We start from the raw sequence: 23972 nt of genomic DNA, 5'->3' as shown, positions 1-23972 counted from the left end.
CCTGCAGCGTGACTGCGGGGGTCTCGATTACTGTATCGGACCACCGGAGGTCTCTTACCTGCCTTTGTGCGGCTGTGGCCTGTGGCAGACTCAATGAGAAGAGTGCCAATTGGACCGCACAGAGGACGGTAAGAGACCTCCGGCAATCCGTGAAAGCAATCGGGACCTCTTTTATCACACTGCGGGGGTCCCGATCGGTAAGTGACAGGAGCTGCTACTGTCACTAACACTTAAACGCCGCGATCACAGCATTTAAGGGGTTAATGACAGGCTGCAGCGCGATCGGTGCAGTCTGTCATTAACGGTGAGGGTCAGGCTGCTGACTGCAGACGGCCTCCACCTGCCAAGAAGCGCGCTTCATAGCACCTGTTTGTTAACATAAAGAACTTCCAGATCACAGAGGTCAGCAGTGACATTAAAGCTCTGCAAGCCTATAGGTCCACCCCTACTATATTCTTAGGCTGCATTCACATGTTCCGTACAGAACACTGATGTGGAAGTGTGGTGAGCCCCTGGATAGTGTTATAGCAGTGGGACGGCAGGTCACTTGCTAGATGGAAGTGTGACACCACTCCTGTGGTGGATGGCTGAGATACAGCCGGACCTTAAGATCTTGTCACGTGATGCCAGTGCCAGGTGGGAACACAGTTGTAATGGCACACCTGCTTTTAAGATGTAAGGCCGGTTGTACCCTTTTCCCCTGTGGTCGGTGTCCTGTCGGGGATAGAGTAGTCACAGATGGCCAGAGTGGTGTAATGACCCTCCCGAATAGTAGGACCCACCACCCACAGAAAGGGGAAATATGCTGTGTAGGTGGAAGTAAATAATCACAGACTCTGTGAATAACATTGATTTGATTTACTATTGGCAAATGTGCAACAGGTAATAAAGATGAGCTCGGATATACACTTGATAAAGTTCCAATAAATACTTGAACGTAGAACCACCAGATCTGTGTGATAAGTGCTAAGTAGGATGTAGTAGTGTTGGTAGAGTTGTACTGAGGTAGCGTAGTAGAGAGGAGGGTGCCGTGAGAGCCTCAACCCAAGTAGTAATATGCTCTGCCGGGATGTTGGAGTATATAGAAGAATACTTTTGGAAGAAGAAGAAGAATTAGAAAACCTGTGCCTGTGTATTGACCTTTCTAGAGTCTTCACACCACCAGTGTTGGCTGAACCGTACTAATAGGTGACATAGTCCCCAGACCTTATTACCTGGGATGAGCAGAGTGCTGAGGGTTTCCTGGCTGACAATTTCGCTGCGAGATGGAGTTCATAGACTTTTACAGTAACTTTGCTCCACCCGGATCAGTTCCTAGCTTTTTGGCTCTTTAGTGGATACTGTCCTGCACTGTTGTTTCTCCTAGTGCACAGCATGGGTTGAGGTAATCTGTTGGCTAGTCCTCTCCTGAGGGGTTTAACACTGCATCATACGGGGTATAGGCACTGAGAGAGAAGTTTGTAGCAGAGCATTGTCTTGCTTCCTACCCATGAGGGGCACTGACTAAGACTACTTCTCTTCCTTACAGTGGGACCTGGCAGAGGGCCAGGGCCCAGGTAGGACCACTGTGGAGAACAATCTGGTCTGCGTCTTTCCTCCACAGAATCCCGACTAAGACTCCTCCTTCACCCAAGGGACTAACTTCTTATCCAGCGTGTAAGGTGCGATGTGGTTGGGTGAAAAGGGTGCAACAGAAGAACAGAGAGAAGAGGTGATAGGACAGAAGAAAGTGGGATCCTACTGGTCCACAGATTCTGGTACACACAAACACAATAGCCCTTTGAGACACTTCAGCTGTGCAGCTTCTACACTTCAATACATAATAAAGCGACATCTAGTGGTCATCTTTTAATACTACTTTGGCTGCAATAAGACCACAAAAAGTACAGACTTTTGCGAAGGGTATGAACAACAGTAACACCCCTAGTGGGACACCACAGAAGGCTTGTACCAGAGTCTGTTCCCTGCACGGCAGCATCTCTGATATGTTACTGGGAGCGGGGGAACTGTACAGATATGTGCTGCGCTGTAATGACAGAGCCACGCGAACAGCGAGTAGAGGAAACAAAACAGCAGGACTGCTGATTTTTTTGTTTGTCACACTATATATCAAAAAGAAATTAATAAAATGCAATTATCACCAATATGGTTCGAATAAAAACTAGAGATTATGGGGGAAAAATGACCAAAAGGCTAAAATCTACTGTGTCCTTAAAGGGTTAAATTTTAAAAATACCCCCGTCTCAGTATTTTTTGGGAAAGGGTTCTTGCATAAGTACTGAATGGATATTTCTCAGTGTGAAATACAATGATATCTCAGTGATATCTCTTTTAGGCTGACATGTTAGTTACCCTACAATGACAGCTAGCAGATTTGACATGCCTGTCTGATTATACCTGCTATTATAGTAACTGATCGCTGATTGATTTCAGACTACTAGATTCTCCCCACTGCACGGAAATAGAAATAGTGGTCTGAAAGATTCTCCATAGACTGTACTAGTGCGATGCCCTGGCCCCTGGGGGCCACTTCTGCAGTGCTGTTGTTATGAGCGGGCAATAACCGGGGCAGCTGCAGGGTGTATACTTGTCACGGTATAGGCTTGAGGGCGGCACAGCTGTAGGGCCGGTCTGTGGAATCTGCGGGTGATGATGGGCATGCGATTCCTCGCTGCACCTAGTCAGGGCACCAGTTAGTGGGCACCAATGCCGGGTTCAGTAACAGCGGTTTTATTATAGATGAGGTAACTAGTAGCAACAGTTCTGTCCGGTTGCAACCGGGTATATAGCAGGCTTTGACAAACAAGGCAGGAGTGATGCTGCATAGGCTGGGAGAACACGTGCCGGATGATGGGAGTAGGAGTATGAGAGAAAGTAGCGTTGCTGGGTGGATTAACTTGAGTATAATACTTGCTGTGAATACTTGAAACGATGATGAGAGATAACGGAATGACACCCAGATGAGAGAAGGAACTCCTGACACTTGAGCAGGAAGATACAGCCGAAGACTTGAATACAGCAGAGCACCTGATCCACGCTTCTAGAGGTGAAGTGGGACCTGCGACATGTCCAACTCCTGTGAGGTAGGAGAGAGACGACACACACCCTCCTTGCTTGGAAGCAGGGGAAGACTCACTCGTTAGGAGGAAGTGAGAGGTCACATGGTTGCCCCTGGCCAGAGCTAGTCGGCCATTGGAGGAACCATGGTTACAGAGCACTGGCACGGTCACGTGATCAGCAGCCTTGCATACCACTGTACAATGTAATAATACACAGGAATACATGAGAATACACATGAGAATGCACATTACCAGAGAATACCAGGGGAATACTAACAGCAGTTGCAGTGCAAACACTTAGCAGAACAGGCATTGACATAGCAATAGAAATGAGCATAATAGGAGTAGTAGTCTGCATGTTCTGGGACACTGTACTAGCAGCTAAGAATAGCTCTTACACTAGTGCAGGGAGGTGAACGGACAGGCAGGCAGACTTGTGTCACTCCTAATATGCTGCTTGAAACCTATTGCATTCCATGCAATCCAAAGAATGTCCCGTACTTCTGCAAGTATTTTTCTGGAGAATAAGGGACACAGTACAGGTATGCTGTAACAGGAAAATGCTGCCTCTGACATTTTAGGCAGAAACATAATTTCTTGGATTTTAACAGATGGTATTTTTCAAAAGCTGGTTTAGCCCAGACACTCTTTAAAAACACTGGCAAAGAAGCACACAAATGGCTGAAATTTCCTGGCATTATGTACTTTAAAATAAACTACAATGTGGAATATTACACAGTGACACGTTTCTTTGCAGATACAAATTTTGGTTCATTTTAGCAAGCATTCGAGCACATGACGGCTGTATTCTAGGGTTGTATATTTAGCTTAGTTGTATATTTAAAGCCAAGAATTGGATTTCATTACTGATCAGAGGCCTTACGTAGAAGGGTAACTGTCAGCTAGAAGAGACGTCCCGTGCTGCTTACATGGCTACATAGCTATGTAAGCTCTGAGACTATCCATAACTTTATTGTAACTGTTTAAGGCTGCACCTAAAAAAATGCTTCCAATTTCCTCTCTAAGAGTATTGTTTTCAAATCAACTGGTGCCAGAAAATTAAACAGTTTTGTATATTACTTTATTATATTAGTATTTTTTTTTTAATCAAGTCTTCCAGTACCTAGCAGATGCTGTATGTCCTGCAGAAAGTTTTGTATTCTCTCCAATCTGACACAGTGCTCTCTGCTGCCACCTCTGTCCATTTCAGAAACTGTCCATGCAGTAGTAAATCCCCATAGAAAACCTCTCCTGCTGGAAGACTTAAGGAGGAACTCCAGGTAGAGGTTAAAAAGAAACTTCTGCAGAAGCATATAGCATTACTTACCTCTCTATCCCAGTTTTGAAACTACCAACAATCCATTTGTTGTTTTTTTTTTGTTCTGTATTGTGTTTCTGTCCTTCCTGTTTGAGCAGTTCCCAGAATGCAATACTTTCCCTCAGCTGATCATCACAGTCCTCCACCCATCACAATGAGTAAAATTAGTGCTGCACCTGCTTCTGGCGATTCAGAGATGGTGGATCACTCAGGGGATTGGGGGATCCAGCCAAGCCTCCTGTGACATCACGCCCTGCCCCCTGTCTGCATCATCAGCCTGTGCTCAGCAAACATACACGATGTGAGACAGAAGCATGGAAGATCTATCTCCTAGGGTGGGAGTGCAGTGGGAGCAGGAACCAATGTGAATTGGCACAGAGGCCATTTTTCTTTACTTTCTGGATTTCTATCAGCTACCAGTATGGAAGAACCGTACAGATATGGTAATACATTGTATAGACACATCTATAATGTACTTTTAATAGAAAACAAGTTTTTCTTATGCGGAGTTCCCCTTTAAATCTAGGATAGTTACTATTTCAGCTATGATTTACACCAGTTTATGGAATACATTATAGTGAATATGCTGAGCCTTAGAGAGGCCAAGCACCTTAGTGCAGTGACGGCTGTTGGTTCATTATTCTAGTTTGGGTTACTAATTGTCCTTTGGGTGTGGCCTAATTGAAAAGTCCATTGAATTTAATAGTAAAATGGAGAAAGAACGGTTGCAAAAGAAAAACTGAGTGCGAACAACTAATAAAAAACGTCGCTGTTTGCAAAAGACGTCCGAAAATAATGACCATGTTCATTATTTTGACATCCACGGTAAAAACGTCTGTTATTCAATGCATTGTATGTGTTGGAGGTCCATCTTCCCATTGACTTCAATGCATCGCCATTGTAGTCAGTTTAATCGTGGCAAAAACTGACGTTTTTTAAATAGCAAAATCGGCCACCTTTTCTCAATTTTGATGTGTGAACATAGCCTAACGGTCACAATTTTCGCCTCTATTTAAATTCTCTCATTGGTGCTGCAGCTATACTTGCATATTCAGGTTTTAACTGGTTTAAACATGGAAAGCATATAACATTATTATTCTGCACCACACGCTCTGTTGTTCCACAAATGACATTATAAGTGACACTGAGCAAAATCTTGCATATGTTTCCATTCCTCTGACTGCAAATTAACCACTTCGGGCACTCAGTCAGACTTGAGTAACCTGTATGTACTGTATAGGTGCCAATCCAAATCCCAATGCCTGGTAACACTTTCTGTATGCCAACAAACAGCTTACTTGCACTAAAAGTGACATCATCAAAAGAAATCCTATTTTATTATATTTATTCAGGTGGCATGACATCAGGTATTTTTATTACTCATCAGACTGTTCAAGGAACACATAAAATCTACTGGTAAAACTTCCCCTTGAATCACCAGTAAACCTAGAGCTTAGGCCTTGTCACTTCGGAAAACATTGTTAGGCTATGTTCACACAGTGTAAGAGATCTCTGAAATGATCATCCCAGGATTCCACAGTAGGCAAGGCAACATATTGTAGTAAAAAGTATGGCTGTTGTTGCCGATTGCAACAATGGCCGTACTTTAACGAAAATATACATTGTGTGAACATAGCTTTACAATGTGAATTCTGAGACAAATTTCACAACACATTTTCTGCAATCCATGTACTGTATCAGCTTGAAAAAGCAATGTTGTAGTTCACTGCATTCCATATACAAAATAGAACATTTGCATGCAACAATGTCAAGAACCCAATGACTTCTATTATACATAAGTTCACTTTAATGGAACTGGGGGGGGGGGGATTCCAAGATAATAAAAAATACGACAAGTGTTTATAGGCATTGTAGATGCTATTCAAATATATATATGTACAGTTCAGAGAATCTCTCAGGATTTTTTTGACCCGTCACACAACTTAAGACCACAAATACCTGTAACTAGTTATTCATGGTCTTAGCTACCCATGGCTTCCTATCAAATACCCTGGTAGTCTTAAGGCCCTATTACACAGAACGACTATTTGGCCAATATCGGCTGTTACGGCCAAAAATTGTTCCATGTGATACAAGACAACGATCACCTGACATGAACGATGTCGGCTGATCGTTGCAGTCGTTTGTTTTTCAGCATGTTGAAAGACAAACGATTCATATAGCAGCAATCTGCTGCTGTCGCTTCATGGAATAGGTGCGGCAGTAGACCGCCGCTAACCCCTATGGGCTTCCCGGACGATCTAACGATCATCCGAGCAGCGCCCCCCCTCATAGCTCCACGCAGCCCACTCACTGCTGCTGCGTGTAATAGTGGCGGCAGTGAGTGGGGAACGAGGAGCAAATGAGCGATGATGGCGCTCGTTTGCTTCTCCATATCGCCCCGTGTAATAGGCGCTTTTGTCACAGGGCACCATTCCCTGTCCACTGTATGTTAATCCATAGAGATAAGGGGCCAAATGTCAATATGTTAATTAGGTCATATTTTTTCTTTAAAGGGGTAGTGCGGCGCTAAGAAATTATTCACAAAATAACATACATTACAAAGTTATACAACTTTGTAATGTATGTTATGTATGTGAATGGCCCCCTTCCCCTTGTTCCCCGACCCCCGCCCGTGGACCTGGAAGTGTAGTGCATTATACATACCTGATACGTGTCGAGCCCCGTCCGCATTTCTTCTGACAGTGATGTAATCTTCGGGAGGCCGGCCGACCCGCTCCTGCCGTCCCTTATGCCGACCCCCCTCTGCCGCGTCATAACTGTGCTCAGCTGCGATTGGCTGAGCACAGTTATGCTCAGCCAATCGCGGCTGAGCAGCTGATGACGCGGCACACGTCATGAGCTGCTCAGCCGCAATTGGCTGAGCACAGTTATGCTCAGCCAATCGCAGCTGAGCAGCTGATGACGCGGCACACGTCATGAGCTGCTCAGCCGCGATTGGCTGAGCACAGTTATGCTCAGCCAATCGCAGCTGAGCAGCTGATGACGCGGCACACGTCATGAGCTGCTCAGCCGCGATTGGCTAAGCACAGTTATGCTCAGCCAATGCGGCTGAGCACAGTTATGACGCGGCAGAGGGGGGCCGGCATGAGGGCCGGCAGGAGCGGGTCGGCCGGCCTCCCGAAGATTACATCACTGTCAGAAGAAATGCGGACGGGGGTCGACACGTATCAGGTATGTATAATGCACTACACTTCCGGGTCCACGGGTGGGGGGGGGGTGGGACACAGGGAAGGGGGCCATTCACATACATAACATACATTACAAAGTTGTATAACTTTGTAATGTGTGTTATTTTGTGAATAATTTCTTAGCGCTGCACTACCCCTTTAAGCTCATCGCCTAATTGTGCCCCCAATGGGCCAATCCCACAGAAGATTGAATCTTTATGTATGCCCTCTAATGAAGGCGGGAGAGTTTTCGAGATGGCAGATGGGATTGTGGAGCGGCCTGGGGTGGAAAGCTTATCCATAATGGTCTTTAAGTGTCTCTTCCTCCGGCACCCCAAGCCCCTATAAAGGGAGACTCACCAACTCCAGACGGAACAGGTGAAGCAACCCCAGGAAATAAAGTTACTGCTGGAGCTACAGATGTCGACGCTGGAGGAGGATCAGGAGAGGGCACGCTTACCAGACCCGGTCCCGCCACCTGGAAGGGCGGTACGGCTCCCACCTTCTTCTGTGCACCCGCTGGTCAGTCCCTCAGAAGATGAAGGGGTGAGCCACCAAGAGGATTTGGCCCGCCTGCGACTTCTTAACTCCCTGGAAGGGCAGCTTCTGTAGGTTGAAGAACTTCTGCAAAGGAGTCGCAATTCCCTCGAAGATGACCTGGAGCAATGTCTGCTGGAGATATGGCTGTGGCTCCTGGGGAGGGGGTATCAGGGAAAGCCTTCAGGTAATACTGGCACCACAAGAGATGGAGAACAAAGGAAGGGGTTACAATACTGTTAAAAAGTACTGTCTGAATGCCAGAACCTTCCATGCTCACTACAGGAGTAGTTAGTTGCAGGGGGGAGGGGCGGAGAAGTTATGAACAGGCTGGGAACCAGCCACTCCAGGCTCCATGGGCACCGGTGTCACTGACCTGGCAGGCATTGGAGGTGGGGGAGCAGCCGCCGATCATGAAAAGCTGCTGCTGCGTGGCGTTGCAGGGGGAGACTCAAAGGAGGCTGGGTATACAGAGATGGGTATACTTTTTAAAATTATGTTTCCCTCTGCCTACACTGATTTTTTTCTAGTGTAAGAAAACTCTAAATTGATGCATTATATTAAATAAAACCTATTCTAAATGTACAAGCATTTCTGAAGCTGTACTGTCTAAGACATATGGCATGCTCGGTTGAACTGCAATCTCCAGGAAGTACAGGCAGTTGGTCTTCACTTTGCTTGCAAGCAAGAGGGATTGTGGGAAAATCAGAGGTTTGCCACATACTGTACATATATGTACAAATGAGAGTGCTGTTTTAAGTAAAATAACTTACATACTTGAGCTGATGACTCCCTGATTTCTTGTCTGAACTGTGATCCTGTTGATGCCATGTATGGCCCGGTTCACATTATGGAATTGGTGCTGAGATTCCGTGCGGAAACCCAACACACGGACTCGGCACCGAACCCTGCCTTTAATCTCTTTGAACAGGAGGACTTACGTGCCTCTGCTCTCTGCGCCTCTCCGCTCAAAGAATTGACATGTCAATTCTTTAAATGGAGAGGCGCGGAGAGTGAAGACATGCAAGCCCTCCCATTCAAACACATTAAAGGCAGGAATGGTGCCAAGTCCGTGTGTGTGTGTGGGGGGGGGTTCCTCACAGAATCTCAGCGCCAATTCCGTAGTGTTAACGGGGCCATACATGGCATCAACAGGATTACCTATTGGTTTATTAATTTAGACAACTTTCATCATGCTTGGAGTTGTAGTTTTTGCAGCAGCTGGAAAGTGACAGGGTGGAGATGATTAACTTATGTGGCATGATTTCCCTCACAGTGGGGAATCCCAGCAGCTTCCATTGCTATTTCCCTTCGGGAGTCATAATAAGAGTACCATTAGTGTGAGCTGAGGCTTCTATCCCTTATAGAGCTTCTGTTCTAGTAACAATGAAGCTGCCCTTGTGCTTAGTCACTGGATCTTGCAGCCTTCCCCATACTGAACCATCTGTATGAGTGAGGAGCTGCTGCTGCTGCTGCTGATGCCAGGGTCCTATGGTTACTTGACACCACAGAGGAGGAGCATAGACGTCGTAGTGGTGCAGTGAGTGCTCCGAGCTCCCAGGAACATATGCCTGGCTTGTGTGACAGCAGCAGAGGGATGGGAGGCAGCCAGGCTCCGCTCCAGTCACTGTGAGGCACACCACCGCCACCACCACCGACCAGGGATAGACTCGCTGTTCACACACAGGCGGCTCCTCACCACTGAAGCGTCTCCTGGCACCTGAGGATGGCGGAGGCAGAGCTGCAGAGAGAGCGCCTGCAAGCCATAGCGGTAAGTCAGTGCTGCAGGGTGGCAGGGGCATTCCTCCATAGTACCGGCTGCTGGATGGGGGCAGCACCGTGCCCGCCGGGCTTCTCCTCCTGCTACCTGCACTAGAACTGCTGCTGCTAGGGTGTACAGCATTGTGCCTCCAGGACTGAGCAGAACAGCTAAGAGGTTACAGCTGCTGCAGAACATCTTGAGGCTTCCTAATTGAGATTAAATTGTACTTCCAAGTTTAGTTTTTGGAGGCAAAAATCTCTCTGTATATGAGGTATATGCATGTCACACCCAGGGGGCACATGTGTTGTGTCTGTGTGCCATGACTGATGCCAAGAAGAAGGCTTAGGCTGTGTCCTCACTCCTCTTTCACTTCTAGATGGCTAAGAGGGTGCAGGGGGCATCTAACATGGCAGGATTTGTGCCCCTACCCTTCTGTCTGCCCTGTGAAGGGACATTGATTAATCCACATTGTGGTTGTCCTAATTTGAGGGGATTGCCTAGCAGGTTTATATTGACTCCATCTGTGGCTGGCATTGTTGTGGTGTGCGGCCTCTAGCCCAAGTATTGGGATATATTCGAATGTTCTCTGTATGCCACTATATATATATATATATATATATATATATATATATATATATATATATATATGTTACAGTCTGAATGATGTAGCAAAAATCATAGCAAAAGTGTAAAACATGTTAGAAATAGCAGTATTGGCAGTACAAGTACAGTACCCGGTTGGCGTCGGGAGCCAATGGACTGGTTGTGGTATTAGCACAACCTCTTTGTTGGTTTGGTACCATTTGCTGATATAGCTGCAGCAGCCTATAGAAATCAGTTTGCCATGTGCAGAATACATGGGGGGTGACCTGTATTTGTGGCCCCCTCTGATAAATAGACGACACAACATTATAGGGTATGTAGATAAGGTACCTGCATACCATGTGCTGCCCTTGTGGTGATTATAGGGTTGACATCACAGTTATGGTGGTCAGTGTGCTTTCACACATTCCTCTACAATGTACATGCCTTTCATAGGTTTACATATGTCCCTGAGCAGATTAGGAGGTTTTCTGCATATCGCTTTACTCAGTGTCTTGAAATCAAGTAAAATCATCAATAATGCAGGACAAAAAAGTGCAAACAAAAAGCCACACAATTCCCGTCTTGTAGAAATGTGATACGTCAGAAAATGCTGACAGAATGGGGCATTGTTGTTTCTGTCAGAGCTGTGCCATGACAATGGTCAGAGACGTGCTCAGACCCCAGCCATCGCCACCCAAAGAAACTTCTCTGCTGTCTCAACTACTGTTTTCTAAGTAAATGTGTAGAATATTTTGCCAATACATTTTTTACAAAGTGATGGTGCGTTTACTGGGAGGAAAATACTAGAAGTCATAAGGGACTCTATTATTAGGAATAATTGTTCTGTTCTGCCATGTGTGCCCTCTTTGATAAGATGAGATCTGGGCATGGCGGTAGAAGGGGTGGGGGCAGTTCAGGAGAGCTATTCAGGGAGAAGTCCTCAGATCTTGGATACTTTTACCAGCACCACTTGTGTGCAGTTGTTTTTTTTGCAACTGATTTAGAGTCCATGAACACTACTGCCATAGCTTCTGTGATCAATGGAGCCACAACAGAAAGGATGGATGAGTTTGTGATTGAGAACTAAAGCTGTGCTTACACATTGGGCGAATGCTCCATAAGGAGTCTCTGTCAAAAGTTCCTTCATATTTGACAGCCCAGCATGCAAGGCTATACTACCTATCCAAACAACATTCACTGCGGGTCAGCCTGACAGACTCTAGTACAACTCAGTTGCTGTCTGTGTGCATTGTGCAATGGAACTGTGTCCTGGGGACCATTTATGATGAAAACCACAGTGGTAGTGTGAATTGAGCCATAGCCTAATGTATCATACTGACTTCAAAGATCCATTGTCTCCCCAATGTTTTTTAAGGCAAAAATACTTTGCAGTATATTAGTACCACAAAACTGCAGAAATTTGCTAGATTCCATTATAATGGATGCATTACACTGGCAAATGAATATACCATTTTCCTGTTGCCACAAGTAGTAGAAATGCTGTGGATTGTCCACTGGAAATTGGCAGTACAAATCCATACAAATAAGTGGATTTTGGTGTGGATTATGTGTCAAAGAGCAGGGGCGGCTATGCCTATAGTAGTAAATGCGGTATAGTGATCACTGCATTGATTTACTACTGTACAGGGGCAGCCTGCCCAAGGATAAATGAGTACCTGCTCCTGTAGGTTCAGTGCTAAAAGTTAGGAAAGGGGGAATTTATCAAGCTGGCTTATAGTAAGATTTTGCTTTTTCCCCTATAGCAATGACTCACAGCTCATATTTTATTTTATATGAGCAATATATCTTTACTAGAGATGAGCGAACCTGGAGCATGCTCGAGTCCATCCGAACCCAAACTTTCGGCATTTGATTAGCGGTGGCTGCTGAAGCTGGATAAAGCTCTAAGGCTATGTGGAAAACATGGATATAGTCATCGGCTGTATCCATGTTTTCCAGACAACCTTAGAGCTTTATCCAAGTTCAGCAGCCCCAGCTAATCAAATACCGAACGTTCGGGTTCGCATGGACTCGGACTCGAACCCGAACCCGGTTCGCTCATCTCTAATCTTTACCTATTTTTTTGTTTCAAATTTACAAGTTTTAATTCACAAGTGCATAAATATGCAGCAAAATCAACACCAGTTGACCTGCAGATTTTGACATCCCTAATAAAGTCAATGGGGAAAATTGGCATGTAACCTACAGCGGACCTGACACAACAGTTGACATGCTATGGATTTAAAATCTGCACCACAGGTCAATATTGCTAATTTTGCAGATTGTAGATTTTTATTATGGCTGAGGGAAAGATGGCACTTCCCCCGTCCTGCTTTACCTGCGATGGAAGAGCAATGTGGTACTCTGGCACTTTAAAACTTTTAATATAATGCTGCCCTTATATAAACAGCTTATTAATTAATAATAAACTGTTTAAAAGAAGCAGCTTATTATTACCTCACCATGCTCCCCCAGTGTCCTCATGCAGTGTCTCCAGGTACTACTTCCGAGACTAACCCATCTTGAAATGACAGCCTGCACAGCCAATCACTGACTGAGACGGGAGATGAGTTTGTCCAGGAAGTGGTGGTGGTGGTGGCAGCAGTCAGTAGGGGAGCCAGAGACACCACAGGAGGACGCTAGGGGAGCATGGTGATGTAAGAATAAGATGTTTATTATGCTTAAATGTTTTAAAATGTTTTAAAGTGCCGGACTATCCCTTTAATTTTCTACAGGGTGAGTGCCGCTGGTATGTTGTATAGATTCAGACGTTAAATCCATAGAAAGACCATCTGTATAATGACAGTGCCACTGTATCTAATAAGCAGTCGTTGAGTTATCTCCCCATAGCCTACAAAGGCAGGGGATAGCTTGTGGAGTGTTGATATATTGGGCTTTCTGTAAGATTTTCTGCCCCTCTATGGTTAGAAGTCTTGTCACATTGTAGTTGATGATATGTTACTTCTGCCTTGAATAGTTAGGTGTCCAGATTATCTATCTGTAGCCATGTTATTTTGATCATGTAATAACTGTAGATTACGGTATTTCTTTCTGTAGGCGTACAAGCAGATCAGCCTCCGACATGGGGACGCGGGGGGTAAACTGAAGAAAAAAAGCAGCAATTTTCTTTTCCCCGTTTTGATGTATGACTTACGGTTTATTAATCCAGTACTTGTTGGGTTCCACCCCTGCAGCATATTTAGTGTACATGCAGATTTTGTTTCACCCACGCCTTATAACTTCTATAGAGCTCCAATGACACAGTGGGGGACAATGCAGAGGAGAAAGCAGTGGCGTTGCTATAGTAACAAATCAGATGTCGGTGTACCTTTCTCTAACCCTTACTAAGACAGTTGGACTGTTGCTGGTTGCCATTGGCAACACTTCTGTTGTCATTTGCCATTGATCCCCCCCCCCAATATGTCCAATGATGACAGAAATACAGTACAGTTTACAGGGTAAATGTTTGTGACAAACTCAAAGAACCCCCGACTAGATGCTGCATTATTTTACCTGGTAAACGTTAGTCACAGCAATGAATACAATTTTGGGCTGATTCAGTTTAAATGGAAAGTCTGATCTATTCTTTCTTTAGTAAAATGAGGCCACATGTTAGATGTGCATAAATGCTCAGTTTATACTGGTGTTATATCACCGACCTCTGCGGCCCCTCTAACTCGTCAGCAGGCTTAGTGCTCTCTATGTTGTTGCCGGCCATAGTTATGTGCGGAGTTCAGTTGTGTAGTCAATGGTAACAGACAACCAACTGTGTAGTCCAGTCCACAGTCATATGCTCCTACATTTGTCCCCTACTTCTTACTACAAGAAGAAGGGGCAGTTTAAAAAAATAAACGTGTATGCTGCTGCTCTATGCAGTCTGGGGACAACAGGTTTTTGTTCTTATAATCAGTTTGGGTCCCAGCATTCAAACCCCCATGATCAGCTAGTTATGCTAATCTTTGCATAGGGAATAACCTTTATTTTAGGACAACCCTTAGGACAACCATTTTAATTTTCACCATTTAAAGAGAACCAATCACGGCCGAAAATCAAAAAAATTTTTTTTCCTTATTGGATGTATATTGTAACTTTAAGAATATTTGTAAATATAATCAATCATTTTTATTGCCGCGTTTTCTAATTACAGACGTTTTACTTTCCTGCCTCGCGCCGGCTCTTTTCAAAAGAGCCGGCTCGAGACAGGAAGCTCCCGTCATGCATAGAGGCAGCAGGGCTGGGCGCCGCCATCTTGATTACGTCACTTGCGTTCCACCGCTGGAACGCAAGTACTGTAATCAAGATGGCGGCGCCGGACTTGCTGCACCAAACAAGAGGATTAGGTAAAGTATAAGAAACATACTGCAAAAGCACTCTATTTATGAAGATACAGACTGCCTTTGCAGTCTGTATCTTATACTTTACCTGATCCTCTTGTTCAGTGCTGGAAGGCCGGGCGCCGCCATCTTTAATACGTCACTTGCGTTCCAGCGGTGAAACGCAAAGTGACGTAATCAAGATGGCGGCGCCCGGCCTTCGTTCATCAAACAAGAGAATTGGGTAAAGGGATAAGATACAGACTGCAAAGGCAGTCTGTATCTTCATAGATAGACATAGGGAGAGGTTACCTTTGATAATAGGGACAGTGATTTTTTGGTGATTGGTTCTCTTTAAGTTGATGAAAATTCTATTCAGCTGTTTCTATTACAACCGTTTCTGGGAAAAGCAAATGGCTACCAATATAGTTACTACAGTTACACAAGGCATGAGATTGTCACCCAGCTTTCCAAGCAGACCATACAGCCTTATGCCTTCACATGGAAATAAAAAGCATGGTAGACAGGGGGTACAGGAGCTTAAAGGGGTAGTGCGGTGTTTTTCTGCTTAATTAACACATTATGCTGCATTTCCATGGAACGATTATCGTTCGAATTTTCGCAATAATGATCGCATTTGAGCGATAATCGTTCCGTGTAAACGCAGCAAATGATCAAGTGACGACCGAGAAATCGTTCATTTTGATCTTTCAAATTCTGAAGTTCTGCCCTCCCCTCTGTGGCGCGGCTCCATTAGAATCAAAGGAGCTGCGTCACAGAGGGGAGAGGTTTTGTCACACTGTGGGCCGGCTGGCCACCAATGCTTCAGCTCGGGCTGGTGACCAGGTCTATTGATGTTAAAATCTTAAAGCAATGTACCTGCTGGTACATTCGCTTTAAACGCTGCAATTGCATTGTTTAAGGGGTTAATGGCAAGCGGCAGTGCAATCGCTGCGGCCCGTCATTAACGGTGAGGACCCATCCACACTCTCTATGAAGCAAGCTCCTGAGGCAAATTATGATGTGCCAGGACGCCATTATGCAAGAACTAACTGCTTTTAATGATATTCTGGGATGTCAATTTGCAGCAGGGGTTAAACAAAGCAAAACTGAGCAGATTTGCATCTTAGGAGTCAGAGAAAGCAGGGTAGCTCCCATAGGCAGTAATAAAAGTAGTAAATAAGTAAGTAAAAAATAACTTGCTAGAAAATCATAGTTTATTTTAGAAACTAGTTTATTTTGAAAGATTAAGCTATAAAAGAATATCTGGTTATGTGATACAAATAATGCATGAGTTTTTGAAGTCAGAAAGGTTTCTGTAATTCTTCACTATTTTGGAAAATATCTAAGTAAGACCTTTAAGTATATATCCTGCAGACTTCTTGGTACAGTATCCTGTTTTTCTTCAAATATTCCATTAGCACAAGTATGGTAGAAAGCCAAAACTGTAAAACCGTAAGGGAGGGTGAACTGCTGCGGAGAAAGTGGTAGGCTTGGCAAACACTGATAGGCCATAACATTTAAACCTCTCTCCTAATTATTTGTCGGCCCCCTTGCATCCCCCAAAACAGCCCTGATCTGCCATTGACTTCACAGGACCTCTGACGGTATCTTGCACCATTAACAGCAGTACTTTAAATCTTGTAAGTTGAGTCTTTTATAGATCAGACTGGCTTTTCCATCACGTTCTACCGGTTCTCGATTGTATTTAGATCTGAAGAATTTGGTGGTCAGGCCAACACGTTGAATTCTTTGTCATTTTTCTCATATCTTTCCTAAACAATTTTTGTAGTGTGGTAGAGAAACTCAAGCTGCTGGAAGAGAAATACTGTTACTACAATATAGTGTGCTGGGTCTCCAATAAAGTTTAAATAAGTAGAATGTGTGAAAGAAAGGCCTTGCCCACACATTATTATTTCTTTTCAGAGCCCAGAAATCAGGATCAGTTGTGTCCTGGAGAAACCATCCACATGACATCCGTGATGCATCAGCTTTTGCAGATGTAGTGTAATAAATGGGCACTGGAAGGAGCCTGCCTTGAGATTGCCTCAGTAAGCACTCTCAACATGCAAATGGTGCATCTCTATGTCATCCTATTTAAAAGGACTTTTACGGGAGCCTGACATGAATGCCAGGACTTAAGGTTTCCACTTTCTTAGTGCATTCTGGTGCCATTTTGTCCCCAGTAAAGCTGCAATGCACTGTGTGTTCTCACACCTGTCTATCAGAGCTTTCATTCACATTTGAAGTGGTTTGTGATAGACCATGACCACAAAACTTTTTTTGGGCCATCCGTTATTTAGTGCCCAAATAAGACGTTATAAGGATGTTATTGCAAGGTAACAGATTTTGGACATTATTTGGGCTCCAAATGTCAAGAGGCCAAAAAAAGATGGTCCCATCCATATAGTAGTTCATCTGTAGGACCAGTCTTCAGTCCACTCCTGTATCAATGAGTTTTGGATGCATATGACCCTGTCACAGGTTCGCCATTTTTTCCCCCTTGGACCCCTTTTTGTAGTTTCAACCACTGTATACAAGCAACACTCCCAAGACCTGTCATCTAGCCATCACAATGTGTACCTAGTCAAAGGGACCCAACTTCTCCTGCTTCAACAAATCAACATCAAGAACTGAAGGGTTATGATATGGCTATGGGCAGCAATTTTAGATCTTTATTTGTTCTGTATTGAAAAGTTAAGGTGCTATATAGGTGAAGACAGTTTAAGGGCCCTATTACACCAAGAGATTATCTGAAAGATTTTTTTTTAAGCCAAAGCCAGTAATGGATTTGAAAAGAGGAGGAATCTCAGTCTTTCCTATATGACCTGTTTTCTGTTAATGGTCCATTATCTGTCAGATAATCTGTTGGTATAATAGGGCCCTAAGTCTCTATTTCTAAGAACAGTAATAATTAGAAGGGGAACTATCAGCAGGTTAGACATAATGCTGCAAGGTAGAATATTGCCACTTCCAATCTGAATCTATGCTTAAGCAAACAAGGTTTTACTGTGGACTTGGCACGTTTCTCTCTTAGGGTGCCTTCACACATACCGGATCTGCAGCGAAATCCACTGCGGATCCATTGGCAGTTCTTTCTCATGAGAATACATAATCACAGCGGGATTGACATCCCGCTGCAAGTATGTAAGTTGGCCAGAGCATAGATCACCTCCTCCCTGCTGCGGTTTGCTTCAGAGTTCCAGGCTGGACATCCCGCTCAGCCAATCAGTGGCTGCGGCGGGGCAGCGCACTGATTGGCTGAGTGGGACGTTAAGACGGCGGGAACCCCAAAGCAAGCCGGAGCGTGGAGCAAGTAATGTATGCTCCGGCCGACCGGGGGTTAACTTACATACTCATATGTCAATCCCACTGCCAGTATGTATTCTCATAGGAAAGAACTGCCAATGGATCTGCAGCGGATTTTGCTGCAAATTCCCATCGTAAAATCCAATGCAGATCCGGTGTGTGTGGCAGCCCTCCTATACAGTATGAGATGATAATCCTGGAGCTTCATCTATTGAGGATCCTGATAGGCTTCATGATCAAGGTTTATACTCATGGCTTTTTATGCCACATTATTAAAAGAGATCTGTACTGACAAGATAAATAGTTAATTTACTTTCAAGCTTTTTATCTTGACTGGATGTCAATATTGTCATGTAACCCAACATACAGTATCTATGACCATCCATAATTCAGATAGAACACAGGGTGTGATACAGCTACACAGAAACTTTTAGTAAGTAAAAGAGAACCAAGCAAAATGCTGTTTTATAGGAGACAGTTGCAGGAGGGTAAACGTGCAATAATAATCATAGTTATACAGAGGAATGTGAGGACTGTGAACACTAGAAGAAAATCCAATGGTTGCTGGTGTATATTTCACCCACAGTAGAAACAAGTATTTCATGCCTGAGTCTAGTAAAGGATGTGGGTCTGCTTCTTTTAATTCAGAGAAGAGGGAGGCAAAGAAATAAAACTTTAGATTAGTAGTTATTATCAGGCAAATGTAACATATTTATGTCAATGTGTTTTCAGTTCTAAAAGGAAACATCTTTGAGACAACCAGCAAAAATGTCATTCACTGGAAATCTGGTTTAGGCGTGCTATTACTAGAGAGATTTCATTATATGTAAATTACCCCCCCCCCCCCATGCCTCCTATACATAGTCAGTATTTTTTCCTCAGTACAGTGGTGCCTCTGAACCTAAACAATTTGGTTCTTAAACAATATTTTCAAGTAAAGTTTGCCTCAGAACTCAAACACTTGCTCAGTTCTCAAAAAAATAAGCACAGAGTTGAACACAGAGTTGTCTCATGTGTCCTTTCTGATCTTCGGCAGAACTTATTAAAGGGGTTATCCAGCGAAAATCTTTTCCTTTTAAACCAACTGGTATCAGAAAGTTATATAAATTTGTAATTTACGTCAATTTAAAAATCTCAAGTATTCCCATACTTATTAGCTGCTGTATGTCATGCAGAAAATGCTGTTTTATTTTCAATCTGACACAGTGCTCTCTGCTGAATCCCTATAGAAAACCTCTCCTGCTTTGGACAGTTCCTGTCTCAACCAGAGATGTCAGCAGAGAGCACTGAGTCAGACTTAAAATAAACAACATTTCCTGCTGGACATACAGGAGCTAATAAGTATGGGAAGACTTGAGATTTTTAAATAGAAGTAAATTATAAATCTATATAACTTTCTGACATCAGTTGATTTGAAAGAAAAAGATTTTCGCTGGACAACCCCTTTAATTTGGAGCACCCAAGTATACATGTGTCAGGTTTTTATACCTGAACTTATCAACAATTAGATACATATTTGCTGTTTTCATTCAGAAGAATAGCTTTAATATGCTGAAATTTTAATGTACCCTTCCTCCTCTGCTTGCATTCTGGATGTGGTTTTAAGATGTCATTAGATGGCCTGAGCCGCACTGTAAACGAGCGTCAATCTCCTAGGTGTTTGTTTACAGAGCCCATTACATGGCTCGAGAATCGTGGGTCCAGGGCTGCACTAACAATCGCTAGCTTATTTGAGCGCCCTAGCGTTAATCAGCCGTTGGCTGGGAGGTACTGTGCTGAGATGGCTTCTGAATTTTATTATATTTACATGAATCCCTAGTACTCAGTCGATTTATTGCGATGAACTCATGTTATGTTATTTTCTTAAGACAGACAAGCCACATAGTGTTAGCCACAGTGCTGGAGCCAGAGTATTGCAGACAGATTAGCAGGACTAACTGCCAAACATTTTACCACTCCAAGGGTCATCTGTGGTTTATACACTGATATCTAACTCCAATACTGCTGTACATTATTTGTGTGGATATTTATCTATTACACTACCTTGATTGTTGCCCGTTATCATTAGTTTCTATTTCAAGTTATATATAAATAAAGTATATATTATAATACAGTAGCAAATACTAGACAGATCTCGATGGCGTTAATTCTGTAAGAAGTGTGGTTCTGTACCCGAGACTATAGTCTCCTTTGGGCATGTTTCACTTGTGGTGTGAATTAGTCTGCAATAAATCAGTTTTAAGAAATCTGTATTAAAAATTGCAAGGGAATTCATAGCATGATTAGAAAATTTGCGGCATGTGTTCTCTTTGTCTGCGGTATGAGAATAGGATTATTTAAAGATAAAAATCGGTTTCTTGAAACATCCTTCTGTTCCTGAGATATGTGGGTTTATAGTTCAGTTAAGAGTCAGATAGGTATGATAGGGGTGAATATCAGGTGGTGGGAGTGATTCTACAGTCAAGGGGTATGTATTAAGTATACATGTTCCTCAGTGTAAAACATTCACGACCATCTGACTATTAATTAAATAGTCAGACACATTATATGCATACATATCTCAGGAGAGGAAGGGCTTATCAAGAAACTGTAAAAAGGTGTTTAATCAGGATGCTCATTGTTTGGGGGTTGGCTACAGGTCCTGTGGATGTGCCATAAATGTTGAAGATGAGAATGTCCCATTTAGAGACAAAAATTCACAGTGCCTCAGCATAATAAAGGTAACTTTTAGGCTATGCCCACACATTATCAAAATTACGGCTGTATTTTTTTGTACAGCCTTCGCGTAGTGGCAAATAACGGCTACTTCAAAACAGCGGCAGTTATATGTATATTAATGGCTGTTGTTCTAAATGAGTCATTTTGACAGTGTGTGAACATAACCTAATTGCACAGACACAGTGGCAGGGAATGCACAGATAGCACACATAATAGGGCAGAGACAAGCTATGACCAGGCACCTCTAATAGTGTTTTCTTTGCTGTGATATTGTCCATTCCAACACAAAGTTACCAACAAGACCAGTGTACGTCCAACACTTTTACACAGCAAATTACAATTCAACAGAGGCTGGAGATACAATGGCATTTTATTACATTAGTAAAATCATCTCATTGAATGATATGGTAATATTTAGATTATTGTCAGTGGTAGTCTGACTGATGCTTGGTTTGTTTTCAAGTAGCTTATTGTGATGACCAGAGCTTTTCTACCAAATGGAAACCTCCTGATCAATAGCCAGGGTATGTGAGGGCTGATACAATGCACAGCCAGCTATGAGACGTGTTTACACAGATGCCTTTCATTTGGGACCCTCTTCTGTGTACCAGCTTTATTTATCATCTCTTGGACAGAACACTTAGATGGGTGGAGTAACAATCTGGTCCCAGTAAGGAGTCTAAATATAGATGTAGCTGCCACCACCCAGACAATGCCAGGGAGTGAACAGGGAGGAGCTGGAAGGAGCCTGGCTGGGGATATTACTCAAGTTACATGTGAGCAGTTGCAGCTGGTTTATTGTATTTATATATATACTTGTTATTATTGCATGTTTCACATTGAAATGGTAAATATGTATCATTTTATGCCTGTAGGTTTTAACAAAAGAACCGCATAAAGTAGGAATGAATATATAGAATAATCACAGACATAATAACTGGCATGATACTAAGACATCCCCCTGTGTAGCATTCATGTTTTCTATAAATGGTACTCCGGAGTCTAAAGTTTTTTTTTTATTACATTGTGTTAATAAAGTTATATTACCTTGTACTTTTTACGTTATATATCCACTTCTGTTGAGTGGCAGCAGTAAGGGGTGACATGGGCCCCTGTACTGTCAACAATGTTCATGTTGGGAACTGCAGGGCTGTCTGAGCTGTGCACTTCCTGCTCCCTTGCTCTGATGAAGTGCTCCTTCTCTGTGCACTATATATTTTTATTAGAATATACTATCGCAATTTCCTGTTGACTGTGTAGGACTTACATATCCAATAGCGCTATACAGGGAATACCACCACTTATATGTTGCTTTGCCCAATGGGACTTAAAATCTAAATTCCTTTTAGAAAACACGCCAAAACTAGTTTCAAAGGAAGCAAATTAAATAGGCACTTCTACCTCATATAATAATGCCATATCATTAGAATGTGCTATTACATTATGAGTACATTATGAGAGTAGAACCAAAGAGATGACGGTTGACCTCAGGGATATCAACCAAAAACACCACAGAGACACCATCATAGGTCTCAATGTGAGTGTATTCTAGGAAATTGCCCCCTGGGAAATAAAATATGCAAAAGAACACTGCAGAGACACCATCACAGGTCTCGATTTGAGTGTATTCTAGGACATTGCCCCCTGGGAAATCAAATATGCAAAAGAACACTGCAGAGACTCCCACTAGCCAGAAACCTACTCCCCACTGATGAGGGGCAAATACCCCAAAACAGCTGTCTGTGGATGGATACCTTGCTTGAGTGGTTTCCTTGATTGGAGACATTCCTTGGCTTGGTTGTTCTTTCCCGGAGGAAAGGTCTGGCTAGCTCACTAGGTTGAGACCTGTGACGGTGTCTCTGGAGTATTCTTTTGCATATTTGAGAGTAGAACCAATTAGTACTAATTGTGAGGATGAAGGGGATGTAGCACTGCATCCTTTTCACTGTATTTTTGGAGGACACAGCGGTCCTTGACTACCTGGCTGAGCAGGGATCTGCAGTACATCCTCATTTAATTGGTGCTTGCAGCACCGCTGTGGAGGTCGAATGTAAACTTCATTCCTAGTTGGTGGGGGTCACAGGGGTTGGACACAGAACACAGGAAGGAACTGCCTTGAGCAAGGATGGGGAACTTTTGGCCCTCTAGCTGTTGCAAAACTGCTTTGGTTGTCCAGGCATGGTGGGAATTATAGTTTTGCAACTGCCAAAGGTTTCCCATCTCACACCTAGGGGAAACTTGAAATTACAGCACAATGGGAATTAAATCTTATTTTCCTCTGTCATGCAAGTAGCATTCACCTAGCTTTACTCTATCTAGTGCTGTGCTACAGGGTCAACAGTTCTGCTGGAGCAGAAGATTTGACAACTATTGTATAAGTGCACTTCCAGTGTAGTCTATATGATTCTGTAATGAACATGAGTCTGTAAGCAGAGAAAAACTGTGATGTTCCAAGCACAAAGGAACAATTCACATTGGCAGTCTTTCACTCCATAGTAAATAAACTTGCTTTAGCTTAAGGCAGTTTTGGATAGCATTGTACGCCCCCAAATCCCTGAAGAATTTTCCCCTAATTAAAGCCTCTTCTCCAGCACAACAATGCATGCTGCTCTACGGTAAGAAGTGACAGTACTCTTCAGTGTGATAATGATCATGTTATTTCTTCTACTTTCCTCCACTCTGTGTTACATTCTAAGGGAATATACTGTATATGGAGCTTCCAATCTCCAAACGTATTATTATTTTTTAAGCTTACATTCATGGCAGTTGCTATTCTTTTTTTTCATATTTGTCATTCTTGATTCCTACAGTGTCCAGGAATATCCTGTGAGATCTGTAGCTTTCTTAACTGTAGTCCTTGTGTGTCTTTTGAAAAAGCTCTAGTATGATATTAATAGTAAAAGAGGGAGAATAAGGACATTTTCCTATTTATCATGAAATAGAGAAGTGATCTTGTGCTTACTTGAGCCTTGCAGTCTAATAAAAATTAATGGATAAACCTGCATTTTTTCACAAATTTCACAAAAGCCATACTTAGTCTAACAAAACGCCTTCATAAATCTACCCAGCCACAGTCCTGCTTAGTGTGATCACCACTTTAATGCTTTATTGCTGTAACACCAAACAATCCCTGGATAGGTCAGTGGATTTATTGTTGGCTGAAGGATAAATATCAGAGGG

The 23972-nt window shown here is 43.2% G+C and overlaps 1 protein-coding gene across 4 annotated transcripts in view; it reads left to right on the top strand.

The window, feature by feature from the left end:
• The first annotated feature begins 9557 nt into the window (after positions 1–9557).
• PALM2AKAP2 (PALM2 and AKAP2 fusion) overlaps positions 9558–23972 on the top strand; it is a 249477-nt gene continuing 235062 nt past the window's right edge. For 2 of the 4 annotated variants that reach the window (XM_069962178.1, XM_069962177.1), the window contains exon 1: positions 9559–9876. In XM_069962178.1, coding sequence (XP_069818279.1) covers positions 9832–9876 — 45 coding nt within the window. In that variant the 5' untranslated portion in view covers positions 9559–9831. Of the gene's footprint in view, positions 9877–23972 lie in introns of all 4 variants that reach the window. The other 2 variants (XM_069962179.1, XM_069962180.1) reach the window with 2 other exon arrangements.

This window comes from Dendropsophus ebraccatus, chromosome 3 (assembly GCF_027789765.1).
Source record: "Dendropsophus ebraccatus isolate aDenEbr1 chromosome 3, aDenEbr1.pat, whole genome shotgun sequence".
Classification (NCBI taxonomy): Eukaryota; Metazoa; Chordata; class Amphibia; order Anura; family Hylidae; genus Dendropsophus; species Dendropsophus ebraccatus.
Note: the sequence above shows the minus strand (reverse complement) of the source record. Positions and strands in the feature narration are given on the sequence as shown.